Here is a 17,103-nt window from a genome sequence, read left to right as displayed (position 1 = left end):
AAGACATGAGAACATTATCGTTCCACTTATGAAAGAAGGGATGAAAATGGACCTACAAATAAGGAAGATCTATTTCAAGTGTCCTTCTGCGGAAGTGTGTGGCCTCCCTTTAAGAGAGATATTGATAGTAAAAACTGCAGGTCCCAAACAAATGCTCTCCTTAGGACTAAAGAAAGGGAACTAATTTGTGTGTTTGACTATTTCAATAGCTACCTGGATAATATGTTTACACTTCAAGGGAAATGCAGTCATTACAATTTAAACATATTAAAATACAGGCCAATAATAAGGAAGACAGAGCATTGTCATGAGGAAATCATAGTGTGAGATTATAATGCAGTCTCCACGTACATAGAACAGTTGCTCCATGGGGGCAAGTGCAAGCAATGTGATTTCCTAGGATCACAGGCTAGAGAAGTCATTGGCTATTGTCCATACTGCATATTCATGAACTTTGTTCTCAAGGAAATAATTCCACTCAGTGAAGTCTGGGATTATTCACAACCCTATTGTAAACTCCAAGTCAATACCATATTTTTCCTAACAGAAGTTGCCACACTGCTGTGATGAGTGGGGTGAGGCTGTACTGTGGTCAGGCTCTCATTTCTAAAACAGAGAGACTGCTGAAAAGCTCCAAGTCACCATCATAAATATCAGCTAGCAACATGGTTTCCTGTTAGAGTCACAATTCATTTTTCATTCTCTCCGTGTTGAGCAATGAGCTGTGAATCACAACAATGGTATTATTAGGGCAAATCTCAACTTTTCTGGATTTCAGTCTCTTCCATTGTAGATAAGGGGCTGACCTTGGTACCAAGTCCCTTCTAGCATGAGTCTGTGATTTGGAATATTTCCTAGAAAGGAGGCTCTGACCTTTTCTCCAATGTCTACACTCGGTGTTATTTAGGCAAAGCACAGATGAACTATGACACAGCTTGTTGCTACACCCCAAGCACACCGTGAACACCATGTCAGGGCGTGATATCTGGAATCAGATTAGGAGACAGACTTCCAGCCCTGGCTCTGTCTTGGTGGAAGGGTAAGACCTGGGACACGTGACCAATTCCCAGAAATTTAGGTGTATTCATTTCTAAGACTGGGAGAGGGGGGTGTGACTGCCATTGTAAACTATGTTCCCTGAAACTTTCAGAAACTTCTGGCAAAAAGGAGGCTGGTAGAAAAGTGGATTCTGCTCAACCCATAGCAACTGGAGTGGCTGAACTTCTGTGCCACATATTGGGATTGTGTATAAGAACTTGGCTTTACAGTGCGGCAGTGCTACAAATACACCTTTGAAAACCACTGGCTGGGTGACTCAGTTTGGACATTTGATGATCCCATTCCCTGAAAGCTATCTTGTCTTGACAGTGGGTCTTCAAAAAAAGTTAGTTAATTTTCCAATAAAAATTATAAAACTGAGGACAATGGACCACAGAAAGTTTATGTAAAGTATTAAAGTCACAAAGTTAAGCATGAATCAGTGTGATAAAAGGATTCCATTGCCCCTCTTTGCCATCTTTCATCCAATTTACTGATGCTGGTTTTTCAGCTTTCACATTGGTTGTTTATTCTGATCACACAAAGAGGGAATCCAGATAAGTCTACAGAAACATTACTTTTTTATTTTTATTTATTTATTTTTGCCTAGAAAGAGATTCTATTACTCTAAAATGTCCAGAGAGGAGAATGACCTGTGATGGAAAGCAGGGTCTCCAAATATTGCACAGTAACAATTTCTAGATGTTCTAAAGATTATAAACATAAAATCATTAATTTTACTGCAAAAAGCTTTCTTCACTTCCCAATTAATATGACACAGAGTGACTTGAATCAAAGTAGATGTTATGGGTTAAATTGTGTCCTCCCCCACAGATGCTGAAGTTCTAGCCCTTAGTGTCTGTGAATATGAACTTATTTGAAAATAGGGTCCTCACAGATGTAGTCAAGTTAGTATGCAGTCATGAGAGGAGGCCCTAATCCAGTATGACTGGCGTTCTTATCAGAAGGGGTATTTTGGACACAGAGAGACCCACCAGAGGGGAGACAGCGTGTGGACACAGAGGATGAGAGGAGGCCCTAATCCAGTATGACTGGCGTCCTTATCAGAAGGGACATTTTGGACACAGAGAGACCCACCCAGAGGGGAAACAGCGTGTGGACATAGAGAGAATGTTGTGTACATGCTGAGGAAAGCCTGAAGTTGCCAGAAGCTAAGGGAAAGGAAGATGGAGCCTTTCTCACAGGCCTCAGAAGGAAGCAACTGTGACAACACCTTGATTTTGGACTTGTACTCTCCTGAATAGTGAGGGTACAAGCAGAAGTTCACTTTCTGCTATTTAAGTCATCCAGTTTGTGGTAGTCTGTTATGGCAGCCCTAGGAAACCAGTATAATTAGTTGATAATTCAGAATATGAAAATTCTGCACAGTGGTATCATACCTTACAACTCTTGAACGAGGTAATCCACCCACGTAAATTGGATCCTTATCAAGACGATTGAGGTCAGAAGATGCTCCTGGGGTTTCCCCTTGCTTGGTTTCCTTATAACTGGTGTTATACGCATCGACAACTGCTAGGAGTCCTAAAGGGGATTGAAAGGAATCAATAAGGAATGAAAGTCACTTCCTACACTAAAGTAAAACACTAACTTCTGCTAACAAAGGTCATTTACAAAGGCATGTTCTTTTACATTCTGCCATTTTGACCAGCAAATGTTCTTGCCTATTAACTGAAAATCCTCTGTGCAGGTCAATAAATCCAGAAAGAAAATAGAATTGATTTGATTCTTGATTCTCAATTGAGCCTTTAATGTTAAATAATACATTTGGAAAGCAATCTATGAATTTAATATTCCTCTAGAAAAAGATGAATCCTGAGGCTTAGTATCTCAATGACTTTTTATTAGAATATCATTTAAGAATACCCAGAAAGCTAAAGTAAGTAAAGACCAGATTTTGGAAATATTTCTTTTCCTATGAGGCCAACCAACATCCCATCCACCCAGCTGTGCACATACCTTGCTTCCGGTTCCGCTGGAAGGCGATTTTGTACCAGCTCCCATTGTTATAACGTCGGTCTGTTATGAGGGCAAGAGGCCCTGAGCCCAGGTCAACTGTAACTTTCACTCGGCCATGGACCAGCTCGATGGATAAAAAGTCTTTCTGTAAAAAAGAAAAGCAGTAACCCACGGCTGCATCATTATCACAGGATTTCCTTGTCCTTCAAGTCAGGGATGACAGAAACCTTCTGAAGACAAACTGAGAAAGCTGGACCTGGCCCAACAGCCAGAGGCCTATGCTACGAAACGCAGTGTCCACAGAGGCTTTCTGAAATGCTACATGTATATGAGGTAAACACATTATCAAAACCTACAATTCAGTAAGAGAAGGAGGATCTCTCTGTATCTGTTTCACTGAGACTGAAAAAGGTCTAGTTCTTAAAATAAAACTAGATGTTTGGGAGAAATCACCAGTACATAAGATAAAAAATGGGAATACGAAAATCCAGTGAATGGATTTCAAATAAGGCCACAGTGGTCAGAGTGAACATAGAACAAGACATATTATTTAAGATCAAAATTTAACAAATGTTCAGTTGGCATCTATAATGATGGGAGAGCTATTTTCTACTTGGTGCTCTTCCAAAGCTTCTTCTGTGCTGATATAATAAATTATTTAAAATAGGGACATAATATGACATGTATCAGTAAATAGATTAGTAAATGCTCATAAAATAGTCATTAAACATAAATATCCTCACGGCAATCTAACTGTATATACACAGTGGGGCCAACTGCCCCACAGAGAGTCTTACGGTGCCATTTGAAGCGAGGTAGAGGAGAAGCCCGTTCGTTGAAAAGGTACTAAAAAGCATAATAATGTGCGTCACAGTAGCCCGCAGCGTCTTCTCCACGACGGAATACCCACTCCCATCAAAGTGGAAGGACGCGTCTTCATTCTCGGGGCTGCAAAGCGGAGCAGTGAAATACAATCCATCCGCAGGAAGGAGGTTCAAGAGCACAGATGTCACAGTTCCCCAGTTCTCCCTCATGAAATCATGGCAGAGCTCTCATTTCCATAAGTGGATGACAGTGTAAATTATAATATCTTAAAATATGCTTGCCATGGGATTATGCAAGACAAATGCTTAATTGCTTTATAAGAAAAAGAAAGTTAATATAGGCAGTATTCTCTGTTGTAAAAAAAAAAAATTCTCCAAGGGATGGATAAGTGCTGTAAATATTTCTACTTATCAACTAGATTTCTATTTGTTTTACTTTCCTTTAATGAAACTATTCTTTGTCAATTCTAGTGCTTTCAGGAGAATTTTTAAACTGGCATTTAACTAATACATCAGTGAAACTAGAATTACAATGGAAAATAAATACGTACCATTATACCAGAAAGACCATTACAAAAAATAGACAAAGAAAATCTCCAAATTCTGAAGGATGAGCTTACAACAGAATTATATAAAATAGACCACACCATTCTTTATTAAATGTTATTTTTTTAAATTGGTCTTAGAGAGCGAGGAAGTGAGGAAGAGAGAGAGAGACACACACAATGATCAGTTGCCTCCTGCACGTGCCCTGACTGGGGAGTGAATCTGCAACCTGGACATGTACCCTGACTGGGAATCGAACCCACCAACTTTTGGTGTAGGGGACTAAGCTCCAACCAATTGAGCCACATTGGCCAGGGCAGGGCCACAGCCATTTTCAGATCATTGTGGTTTCTGGTCCTCCCCCTGCCTCAAAAGGCTGACTTGATACAATATAAAAATAACCCCAAACCATTAAATTACAAAGTAATTTCATCTGGAACACATCATTGTTGTGTTTTAAATACTTATTTGGAATCTCATGGGACATGAGAGTGAAACTTGAATGAGGGTGTTTGTTTTTTTAATATGAATTTGAATTTTTATCAGTTGAAGGTATGAATAATCCAACTCAGTGCCAACTCATCTTCAAGCAGGACATAATAACCAAACAGTCACATTATTTCCATTAACAAAATAAAATGAATGCAAACAAAACAAGAAATAGCAGTGCTTTGTGAAAGCTGCGGTTTTATTTATTGCTTCCTGCAGTCTAACTTTTCCTAAAAAAAAAAATCTGTTTTGTTCTTTTAGGAAATATACTTTCAAGGAAATATGCTCTGCATAAATTCTTAAACTGTGGCTTCATTCTCTATTCTTTAATTCTTAAACCTGTGGCTTCCTAGAAGCATGTTCCGTTGCTCTACTTCTTGGATGACCATAGCTCGTGTGGCTAAGGACACAGACTCTAGAATCAGACTGCTGGGGTTCAAATCCCAGTTCCCCAACTTACTACCTGTGTGAACTCAGAAAAGTTACCTAACCTCTCCGTGCCTCATCCCCTTTATCTGTACACTAGGGATAATGATAGAACCTCTCTGGGAGAGCTGTACATGATTTAAAACATGCAAAGTTCTGGACATAATGCCTGGCACACAGCAAATATTCGCTCCATTTTAGTTCTAATGATTCTGCTGTGATCGGGGCTCCTCCATGGGTCCCTATGTGCCCTATTAATAGCCGAGCTTCAAAGATTAAGCACCTTGCCCAGAGGCACACTCAAGTGCCTATATCAGCACCTGTCAAAGTGTGTTCTGTGTAACATAAGCACCTACAGAACGCTCCTTTTAAAAAAGAATTTGGGGTCAAATGAGTCCGTGAAATGCTGCCGCTCTAGCCTCTCCCAGGACAGGGTTACAGTGCCTAGCCTCACAGTAAAGCAACATGCTTAATTTTTTAACTCAGTGTTTCCCAAACATGTATGATCAGGGCACACTCTCCACTGCCACTTAAAAAAATGAATATCTACTAAATCCTACCAAATTAATATTCTTTTAAAAACATATTTCTGGAAATATTAGTTAATATAATTCAAGAATCGTCAGCTCATTTGCTCAGTACCCATAAAAAGTATGTCTAATATTTTTAACCTGACAATAAATGTGTGAGAAACCAAGGTTTGTGATTGGCAAATATCATCAAAGTGATGTTGCCTTATGAAATAGCGACACCTGCTGTTGAACTTTGCCTTTGTTTGATCGAGCTCAGTCCATTCGGCCTTAAGGCTCAGCTGGGTAGCAGCCGTCCCTCGACCCAAAAAAGCCAGTTCCAGGATTGACAGAGAGAGGATGGTAGCACCTGTTAATCCTTCCTGTCAGTCGAACCTTCATGGTCCCGTCAGTGGTCGGGGGGTGGGGGATGGGAGGCTGGAAGTCTGCTGGGAGGGCAGTTCTCAAGGAGAACAAAACTTGAGGCCACCCAGAAAATTGACATCCTCATTCCAAAAAAGAGAAGAGCCAGCAATCATCAAATTCACTTATTGCTGCAGCTTGAGGTCAGTGGTTTTAAAATAACCCTGAAAATAACTGATGAGAATTGGGGATATTGTAACAGCTCAAGCAGGGGGACATATTTCATATTAGAAATATTCAATTTCTGTTAAGATTTTCCTTTCCACAAGTAAGATTAATGATCTGGGGTCAGTGTAGGGGACAGAGTCCAGGGGTTAGAGCATCTGTCATGTTAGAATTACTAAATTGCTGGGAAGATTTCCTTCCATGCTAGAGAAATAGCATGAGGAAAAAGTGATGGATGATATTAAAAAAAAAAAAAAAAGCGCTGGCTGATGTGGCTCAGTTGGATGAGCATCCTCCCATGCACCAGAGGTTGTAGGTTCAATTCCCAGTCAATTCCTGGTGGGGGCACATGCCTGGGTTGCAGGCTTGATCCCCAGTACGAGGCATGCAGGGGGTAGCCCATTGGTGTTTCTCTCCCTCTCCCTCCCTCTCTCTCTAAAATCAATAAAAACATTTTTTTTTAAAAAAAAAGTGATGGAAAAGGGAGCTTCCTTGTGTGTGCTCATACTCCTGAAGTTCAAGAGCAGGTGTCATTACCTCACAAGGTAATATCACTTTGATGGTATTTGCCAATTACAAAACCTTAGTCTCTCACACATTTATTGTCAGGAAAGTAACCCTGGGACATTTACCTGGAAATCAATGGGCTGTCACTGCAGGAAGATCAGAGATGAACATTGGTGAACATTCAAATTTATCAAGTATTTTCATATGCATCATGTTATATATTCATCACCATAGTTCTGGGAGATAGGTAAAGTAAGTATGATTACTGTTTTCCTGTTCTGGAAGAAGAAACTAAACCTCTCTCCTTGAGGGGTAGTGACTTATATCTTAGGCCACTGAGAGATTTGGTAGGAGAGCTGGGCCAGGAGCCTGAGTAATTATGATGCTAAACCCAATACTTTTTTTATTCCTAAGGCTCTTATAATCATGCTTTTGGTCATAACTTTTTGAGCAACTTAAGGAAGGGGTATTAGCAATTAAAAGGCTTAAACTACAAAATCCCAAGCTAGGAGAAAGCAGACCTGACAATAACAAAGTGAAAACTCTCCCACAGAAGTCTAAAGGTGAGTTGCTTCTAACTGATCTTGTCCCCACTCACTGCTAGGTATCCATCTGGACAGAGCAGCCCATTAGGTGGGAGATATTATATCTGATGTTACATTTCTTTAATGGAAAAGGCAATCTATTGCCTTATTTGTTAAAGTGCTATAAAATAGGTCTTCCATACTTACAGGGCTGTAGTTATTTTTTTAGAAAGTAATAGAGGGGGTGTTGAGATTGGTGAGGTTAAGTTATTAAATGCCCTCTATTATATCAATACATGCCAAAAGATTTTAGATAGTTGTTCTCCATTTGCAAGTGCATTTATTTCTAGAATTATAGAGTTTAGGAATAAAATTATTTATAAAAATTGACAGCACACACACAAAAATCTCATCCTTGGAAGTATTTTCAAAATGAAAATGTATAGTGGTTTATCCAAAGCTTACTGTGGCTCGTTGAGACAGAAGGTGGTTTGAGAAGATGTCTGTGTTTCTTGATTTTATGGTCCATGATCAAAGCATACAGTATAAGACACAGCAATAAGAGTCCTTTGTAAGTGTTAACAATGATACCCATGCTTCCATTAGTAAATCTACACCTTTTCCTTTGCAATAAGAAGACTGACATCATAAACTCTATCCATCCTTGATATACAGGTAAGTTCTTTAAGCAGTTCTCAGATGTTAATACACTAACTAACATACAATGTTTAAATCATGGGGAATATTACCTTCCAAAGCAGCCATGGCACTTGCCCTCCCTTTCAACATAGTTCCATAGGCCGATGGACTGTCCATTCAAGAAGGCTTCTCCCATGCAGCCTTTGAAATGAGTAACCTTCACAGCGGGAGACTTCTAAGGTAGATGAACACACAAACACAGCCCACATACATTTGGTGAAAAAGAATAAATTCTCTAAATGAATGAAACGCCTCCCTGAAAGCTTATATCTAACAGATCCAAATGTTGAGAAAACATCAAAAAAAAAAAAAAAAGCCAGTTTGTAATCACTGGATTTCCTTCCAATGATGAAGTGGAACACTAGAATGAGTGACAACTGGATGGATCTTAAAAGATCATCTCAGTTAGTAGGGTCGCTGCAGAGAAACCTCTTTTATAGTGAGAAACAGACCCAGAGAATGTGTGGTCAGTGGTGAGGGGCTGGCTGGCACAGAGACCATCCTCTCATGTGAGAGCGCGCACTAAATCCACACGACTCACCATTGCTCGGTGAGAGGATAACTGGTGTAATAAAATAAGGACAACGCGCTCTTTCACTAAACACTAATTAGTACGAGTCTACCACTAGAGTTAGAACAGAGATAAAGGAACTTTACAGAAATTAACGTGAACTACTGAATGTCTTGTTTCATCATTGGAAGAGAAACGCAAATAGCGAAATGAACCTCTGACTTCTTTTCCATTTGTACTATTTATTAAGTATGATCCTTTACCCTACAAAACCAACCCAACTCTGCAGATGAACCGTCATTAAGCAAAATAAGAGAAGCAAGATCTCTTCATCTGAATATTGATATATTCAACAATTTAATTATATTAATTTTTATTGAAATAAGTTTGACTTATAACATTGTATAAATTTATGTATTAAATTTATATATGGGTAACATCAGCCAATCCGTTGTGTGCAGATGAGTGTTCATAGTGTTACCTTGACTTGTCCTCCGAGCCCTCCAACAAACATCCGTGTTGAGTTGTTTATATCCAGAACGTTAGCTGCTCCTAGGGATTTACTTGTTTTTGGTGGTGGCTTTTGAGTTGTGCTCATTTCCTGTACAGTCAATGAACCAATGTTTCCAAACCTAAGGGTCACAAAGAATGGCAACAAGAACCAAATTGCAGTCAGCCCACATATGTACATACATGTTTCAAACCCAGGCTCCATCTGCTTCTCCCCATGTCCACTACAACAGCCCCCAGCTGGTCTCCCCGCTTCTAGACTTTTCCACCCCCCACCCCTACTTTCCTCTCCAAAATCTGGTACAGCAGTCTTTTACCATGTAGAACAGTCATAGATAATGGGTTAAGCTATATTTGAAATTGTTTACTGCCTTTAATATGACTTCTTTTTATTGATAACAAAGCAAAATGACAAAAATTCCTAACTACACACCATCAATAACAAACCATAATGTTACCGAAAAGTAAAAAAAAAAAGATATACTTAAAGCTGCTTAAGAGTTACCTTTGGAGAGAGGCTTGATAAGGAAGAAATTTGCTTGTGTTTGTTAAGAAAACCCATTCCCCACTTGTATCCTATCCTCTGGCCTCTTCTGCTTGCATCCCACTGCCAGCCACAGGGGATTCCTACCAGGCTGCCTCTACTACCATGTCCTGGGCAGTAAACATTTTACTGGGCTGGCTGCCTCAGACACACCTACCATTCTAAAGGTAACATAAGTTTTAACTTTTTTCTTCTTTTATTGTTGGTTTGGGTAACAATGTTTATTTCTTCTGTAATAAGAAAAAAAAGCCTATTTCTAAGGGTTCTTTCACTATAATCTAACTTCCTAGAAGTTTCAGACTATTACATGATGTGGAAAACATCATATGCAGCTTTAGATAGTTTAGAAAGAGAGACGTTGGAAGAGAACGGTCTCCATTACCTGGTTACGTAGATACTGTGCCATTTGTTGTCATCAATTGGGAAGTCTGGGAATTCCAACCGTGCTGCCCCGGAGCCCATGTCCCAGAGGAAGGCCACTTTCCCTCGCCGCATCTCCACTGCCAGGAAGTCAGGCTGGGTGCAGGGGCATGAGTTGGCATGAGTATACAGGCCAGACTGCTTGCATGACTATTAAAACACTTTAAAGAATGAGTCCTGCCCCACTGGGGTGGCTCGGTGGTTGCGTGTCAACCCATGAACCAGGAGGTCATGGTTCACTTCCTGGTCAGGGCCCATGCCTGGGTTTCCGGCTTGATCCCCAGTAGAGGGCGTGCAAGAGGCAGCCAATCAATTCTCTCTCATCATTGATGTTTCTATCTCTCTCTCCTTATCCCTTTCTCTCTGAAATCAATAAAAATATATTTTGAAAAATAAAGTATGAGTTCTTACAGCATTTTTTCTACTCATTAAAAAAACAAAATAACATCTTGTTTTGTTTTTAATTCCCACCCTCACCTTCCAGGAGCTGAAGCAGAACTCAGAGCACTGAGGGTGGTGGCCACCGGATCCATTAGCACCCCACCACCCTGCACTGCATGGCCCTCCACAATGCCTCCCATAAAATTCCCCAGGAAGACTCGTGTGTGTGTGTGTGTGTGTGTGTGTGTGTGTGTGTGATCACTAGTAGTCTCCAGGGAGCGTAAAGGATGATATCTTGTGTATCTGCCCAGTCTGAGAAGGGAATAAATGAATGTGAAATACGCAGTAAGAGCCATGAAATCCCACATGAGGAGTTGCACGTGTTTTGCACCCTAGCTCCTAAAAAGACATTTCCGGTAATATCTGGGCTTGCCAATATTTTCTGCCCTAACACAGACAAGGCTTCTGACCCATTTCCACCACACAGCCAGTTATCAATGGTCTTCATAAGGGGACTTGCCCTCTGGGGACCACAGGAATCTCATTGGATGGAAGAGCCTGGGTGAAGCATGACAGTGGTGACAGGCCTTAGGGCGCAGGCTTCCACTCCGGGTAACACTCCCCAAGGTCGACCTTATAGACCCAATGCTAAACTCAGTGGCTGCAGAGGTCACAGAAGGCATTACAAAAAGTTCATCTAAGTCACAGCTTGTGATTAAGATTGCAGATGGAGACACTTTTCCTTCCTCAAAGTCACGTTCCCTCTCACAGATACTGAATTATGTAATTTATTTTTAATCTAATGCTACTGGTTTAGCAAAAGGTTAGTTCCCTTAGAACAGTGGTCGGCAAACCGTGGCTCCCGAGCCACATGCGGCTCTTTGGCCCCTTGAGTGTGGCTTTTCCACAAAATAGCACGTGCGGGCACACACGTACAGTGCGATTGAAACTTCGTGGCCCATGCGCATAAGTCGGTTTTCGGCCTGGGCGAGTCTATTTTGAAGAAGTGGCGTTAGAAGAAGTGGGGGGTGTCGGTTGGTTGGGCGATGGGAGACGTGGCGCAGGCGGGCGGGATACGCAGCACGGGGGAGGTACATTGTTTTAAGGAATGTTCCCTGAGGTCGACCCCTTCCAACTCTCCCATCCATACTTGTCTATCTGAAACAAGTATACAAGACAAGTGTGGATGGGAGAGTTGGAAGGGGTCAACCTCAGCGAATGTACCTCAATCAGATTGAGGATGTTTTTAGCAAAGGCCATCTTAGGAGTATCCTAATTAAGTTAATAACAATGTACCTACCTATGTAGTTTAAGTTTAAAAAATTTGGCTCTCAAAAGAAATTTCAATCGTCGTACTGTTGATATTTGGCTCTGTTGACTAATGAGTTTGCCGACCACTGCCTTAGAAGAATTAGTGATTTCACCAAGACCCTGTTGTTTTTTCATCAAAAAAAGTGTTAATTCAGAAAACATAGGCATTCATAGGAGACTCGTTGTTGCTTTCTTTGAGTCCATACTCACGCTGGTGCTGCTGCCGAGGTAGAAGAGAAGGTTATCGGGTTCGCTCGTCTTAACATTTAGTGTTAAGGTGTTATAGTTGGTTGAAGAGATCGGAGGCTGGTAGGCCCGGATACAATCTCTGTCTGCAGACACAGCAACTTTAATCTGCAGAAGGAGAAAAAGTGCCCAGTCATTCAATGACACATCACATGGGCCGTGCGCCAGGAGTTCAGACGTGCTATTCCCAGGCAGACTGTCACTGTCAGGCAGGTGCCTCTCCTGAAAATACATAATGCTTCAGAAGTGAGAAGTCAGGTGGCGGTGAAGAGAAGTTTATCTGGTAAAGTATTTAAATATGAAAAAGTCAGTCATAGAGTTTTAAAAGAGTGTGTTATGTAGAAAATCAACTCTTTCATATGAGATTTAATTCCTTAAAGACAAGGAACTTGCCCTGACCGGTTTGCCTCAGCAGAGAGAGCGTTGGCCTGCAGACTGAAGGGTCCCGGGTTCGATCCTGGTCAAGGGCATGTACCTTGGTTGTGGACACATCCCCGGTGGGGGGTGTGCAGGAGGCAGCTGATCGATGTTTCTCTCTCATTGATGCTTCTAACTCTCTATCCTTTCCCTTCCTCTCTGTAAAAATTCAATAAAATACATTAAAAAAAAAAAAGACAAGGAGCTTATCCAAGTCATCTTGGAATCTTTAGTCTTGCCACAGAGAGCTTATTTGATGATCACTTGTCGAATAAATGGAGGGTTTATCTACTTAGTCTTTCAGCAAATATTTATAGAGCAAATATTAAACATATTTCTCTAAGTAATTGTTTGCATATATAGCATTTATTAACCGAAGTCTGTATTAACCAGAGCATTTGGAGCCATCTGCTGGGCTCACATTTATTTGGTGACTGTAACTAAAACAGGTGGAAGTCAGAGCTCATGTAAACCAACAGCCCTTTCCAACAGTGAGGTCATTTGTGGGGAGAGGGGTGTCAAAGGGCTGGGAACTCCTGTATCTTGGCTAGAAAACGTAGGTGGATAAGCATGTGACCAGAGGTCCCCAGCAGTGTGACAATTGATAGTCTCTCAAAGATCTTATTTCCCTGAAACGCCTCCCCTCAGGAGCACAGCAATGCCACATGCTATGGATGGGTGGCTGGACAACATCTTCTCAGTGTGTGCTTCTCTGTGTGTCAAGTGTCTTGTAGATGTAGTGACCTGGATGTGTGCAGCATTTGTTCATATGCAAATCGTTAGGTCAGGCTCCTAGAGGATGGGCCCGTACTGCACAAACATTCCGAAGAATACTCAGATTATTAAAACCACCTTGGTAAAATGATGGAAATAACGCCATATGCCACCGATGAAATGGAGAGTGATGTTAACCCTTAGGCAACCATTAGCTAATAGTTATGAATCTACAAATCTAAGCTACAATTACAAATCTCCATAAAGACATGGAGATCTCCTTGCTGGCAATAGATTGAAACATGTATGAAAACAGAAATTAAAAAAAATGAGACTAATATACTTAAGTAAATACACCTAAGACACTGCTGTGTGGAATCTGGTATTATTCAGAGCTGTCGGCAGACATTCCAGGGACCCGGTGAGGCAGAAAGCCATTTCTACAGGAATTCTCTGGAACTTGGAGTTACCGAGAGTCTCAGCTAGGTGGGTACTGGGTGTCAGTGGTAGCATCAGGGCCCCACACTCACCGAAGCTGCTTGTTTCCGGGCCTGGCTGATCAGCAGTTTAATTTCTGACAGGTTTCTGCTCAGGTTCTCTTCTAATCTCTTCAAAGGCTTCAACCGATCAAATAAAAGGTTGGCTTGTGTTTCCACATCTTTAACTTTTTTCCCAGCTAACAGACCTAACAAATACAAGGTAGCAAGAAAGTTGGGGTTGGGGTGACAGACATAGAGAAATGAACTGGTCATTACTAATGCACGGGATGAAACAGAATATCTTAATTATCAAATCCTTGACATTTTGGTACATATGTAAAAAATGCACCAGCTCCGTGCATTACCGTAGGCCCTTCTCTTTCTTTATAAATGGAAATCCAGATGTTAGTGCATTTTCATTTTTTTCATTTTTTTTTTAGGAATGCTGTTTGTGAACAAGGCACCATTGTGCCCGTGGCAAGCTCAAAATTGCACAATGCAGACTTTCCTGATGGGAAGGGAGACCGAGACATACTGGTCATTGAGGAGTCCCGTAGAAGTTCGTTTGCTTCTTGTAAGGTGGCATTGACCTTGGACAGGTCTGTCGATGTGTTCAGCAGCTTCTGACTCAGTCCCACCACATTCTTCAGTGTGCTCGCAGCACTCTGATTGGCAGATGTGGCCAGCTCTTGGATTTTGGTTCCTTTGTCTCTGACACCTGAAATAAATTCATACGCAAGCATGCACACCATAAAACGGGGGGTTTTGTGTTTAATGGCAATATTAAGGTTGCTTGTCATATGTGCTACTGCTGCCTTTTAGGGCTAAATGAAATAATTTTGGTAAAAGTTCTCTGTATTGAAATGTGATTTCAATACACATGAGATAACAAAAGCAGCTAATGGCCATGCTCAGGCTCTCACTTATTAAGAAACTAAGCTGCTTTATTCGGTCTCTTTTCTATTATCCCCTTCTCATATCCATTAAATACCTCTTCAAATCATCCCATGTCTGGGTAAGAAGGTTTGGGGATTTAAATGTGTAGGTGGGATGAATGTGTCTCAGGCTAAAGGAAGTGGTATTTTTTCACAACATCAACTGGCTGCTAGATATAACAGCAGAATACAGACTAAATGGGCACTTCAGATAAACTGGAATTTCATTTTTCTAGAAAAATCTGGGTGATAATTATTTTTAAAAGGCACTAGTATTCATTTTAAAAGGGTAAATCACAACCACAAATGGGACAAACATTAACACTAGGAGAAGCTGGATGAGGACTATACTGGTATTCTTTCTACAACTTTCCTGCAAATTTGCAATTGCTTCCAAACAAAAAGCTATTTTAAAGTATTTAATCAACAAATACCATGTGCCTTCATAAAGAGAGAGAGAGAAACATCCACATCAGAAAATGCCCGATTGATTTAAGGTAAGAAATTCAGAGTGCCCAAGCCCCAGCTCCCCAAGGTGATTTGTGTGCTTATAAAGTGAACCAGCAGATGGAAATTTAGAGATATTTGGGCAACTTGTAAGACTTAAAAAAAAAAAACTTATTAAGAAAAAAAGAGAAGGTTGAGGGAATGTAAATAGTGTACTACAGCACAATTAATTTGTATTACACTTTGTAAAAGTTACCTTATTTTAAATTTTAATGAATGCTGCACTTATAAACTGTCAATATTAAAGTGATCTATTTTAGAATGCTACATTGCCTCATGAAGAAGATTTACCAAGCAAGACTTTTTAAATTTCTTACATTTATATGAAAGCAGGGAAATTCCTGCTCCTTTACGTGCTGACTTCTTTGACTGACACTTTTTCAGTTACGGCACGTGACAACTGCATTGTAAAAGCCAGCAATCGATATGGTAGCATAAAATCTCTTGTGCTTTTGTTTTTGAGTATAATTCTGGCATTTCAGTTCAAGTATTCTGAACTTGTTAAAAAATAGTGATCTTCACTTCCAAATCATATTCCTCTGCAAGTAAAAACTATCAGTCCTGGGCTCATTTCCAGCAAGGGCTCTTCATCAAACCGGAGGCAGAACCTCCTCATATTCACGTGTAATGGCTTTGAAATGAGAAGACATTAATTAAATCAAGAACCCCCTTTCCACTTACCTTCAGGAATTGCTCTAAGTATTAAGAGTGATTCATTGGTCTGCCTAGTAATCTTATCAGCATTTTCTTGAAATGTCTTTGCCGTATTTTTCAATTCTCTCAGTTCCAATGTGATACCTATTTAAAGGAGGAAAGTGTTTCCTTGTAAGATGGCCTAATAAAAAGCTGCCTAGGTTTTCTTCATCACTTTGACCCTTTAGGGATTGACAGCTTTCTACCGAGACCCTCCCCCATAAAAGCTTCTCCATTAAGACTTCAAGCCCCTGATTATAGAAATTGTGATTTTTAGCTGGCTTGGTCATTTCTCCTACTTTGCTTGTTGCTCTTCTCACTAATATTTCTTCTTAAATTGCATGTCTACTTTAATTAGAGCTCACCTTGAGGTGTTTCAATCACTCATCCTTAATTGGACACATCAATTTCCTACCTACGTCTAAATTGTGGCCACCTTTCTTCCCCGGGTTGTAAAACCCCAAACTGGGCTCCTGCCTGATAATCTCCCTCCTCATCTCCCACCTGCTTCCCTGGCCAGGACCCCTCTGCTTCCTGCTTCCTTCTGACCCTCCCCCATCCCAGCAGGTGCTCGACTCAACCTCCTCCGAGTCTGATCAAAGCTGTTGGATCAAAGCTTCCCTTTTAGCATTTCTGTTCAGAATACACAATCACATTGGATTCTGAGCACATGTCAAAAAATGAATTATTGATAAAATCCTTGATGAACATGATGGTTCTGCCTAAACTTTAATTGCAGGACATTCACTATTTCATGGCCTATGAAATACCTTTAGTTGTATAGATTGAAGCCATAGCCAATCAACATTGATGCTAGAGTTGGTGTTTAATGCTTTATGATTGAGAACTGTGTACTTTCTACATGGTGAGTTGACAATAAATTCTAAACTGCATGACTCACAGAGAAACAAAAAATATGCACATATCCACACCCTAAGGTAGAGACACAGTACAGGACATGGAGGTAGTCTAAAAGGTGGGTGAGCTGTTCATAGACCACTATTTACTCTATAGTAAAAGACTTGACATTTTTTATCTATCTATATAAAAGCCTAAGCGACTGTCGCAACAGAAAAAAACTGAACAGACAACCGGAAAACCGAACAGGCTGCGTGGGGCGACCAGGCCGGCAGGGGGTTAGTGAGGGGCAACCAAACGACTGAGCAGCAGGCTGTGTGGGGCGACCAGGTCGGCAGAAGGGACAGTTGGGGTCAACCAGGCCAACTGGGGGGGGGCAGTTGGGGGGCAATCAGGCTGGCAGGCAGAGGCAGTTAAGGGTGATCAGGCCAGCCGGGGGGGGAGGTAGGG

The 17,103-nt window shown here is 40.9% G+C and overlaps 1 protein-coding gene across 1 annotated transcript in view; it reads right to left on the bottom strand.

The window, feature by feature from the left end:
- Positions 1-17,103, bottom strand: part of LAMA1 (laminin subunit alpha 1) — a 125,150-nt gene that overhangs the window by 20,229 nt on the left and 87,818 nt on the right. The window contains exons 42-51 of the mRNA XM_006761932.2: positions 15,784-15,900; positions 14,196-14,378; positions 13,712-13,866; positions 12,015-12,158; positions 10,075-10,208; positions 9,120-9,270; positions 8,178-8,302; positions 3,813-3,963; positions 3,016-3,160; positions 2,424-2,580 (exon numbers count right to left, since the gene is read on the bottom strand). Of these exons, the coding sequence (XP_006761995.1) occupies positions 2,424-2,580; positions 3,016-3,160; positions 3,813-3,963; positions 8,178-8,302; positions 9,120-9,270; positions 10,075-10,208; positions 12,015-12,158; positions 13,712-13,866; positions 14,196-14,378; positions 15,784-15,900 (1,462 nt within the window). The remainder of the gene's footprint in view (positions 1-2,423; positions 2,581-3,015; positions 3,161-3,812; positions 3,964-8,177; positions 8,303-9,119; positions 9,271-10,074; positions 10,209-12,014; positions 12,159-13,711; positions 13,867-14,195; positions 14,379-15,783; positions 15,901-17,103) is intronic.

The sequence above is a fragment of the Myotis davidii genome, unplaced genomic scaffold (genome assembly GCF_000327345.1).
Source record: "Myotis davidii unplaced genomic scaffold, ASM32734v1 scaffold96, whole genome shotgun sequence".
Lineage (NCBI taxonomy): Eukaryota > Metazoa > Chordata > Mammalia > Chiroptera > Vespertilionidae > Myotis > Myotis davidii.
Note: the sequence above shows the minus strand (reverse complement) of the source record. Positions and strands in the feature narration are given on the sequence as shown.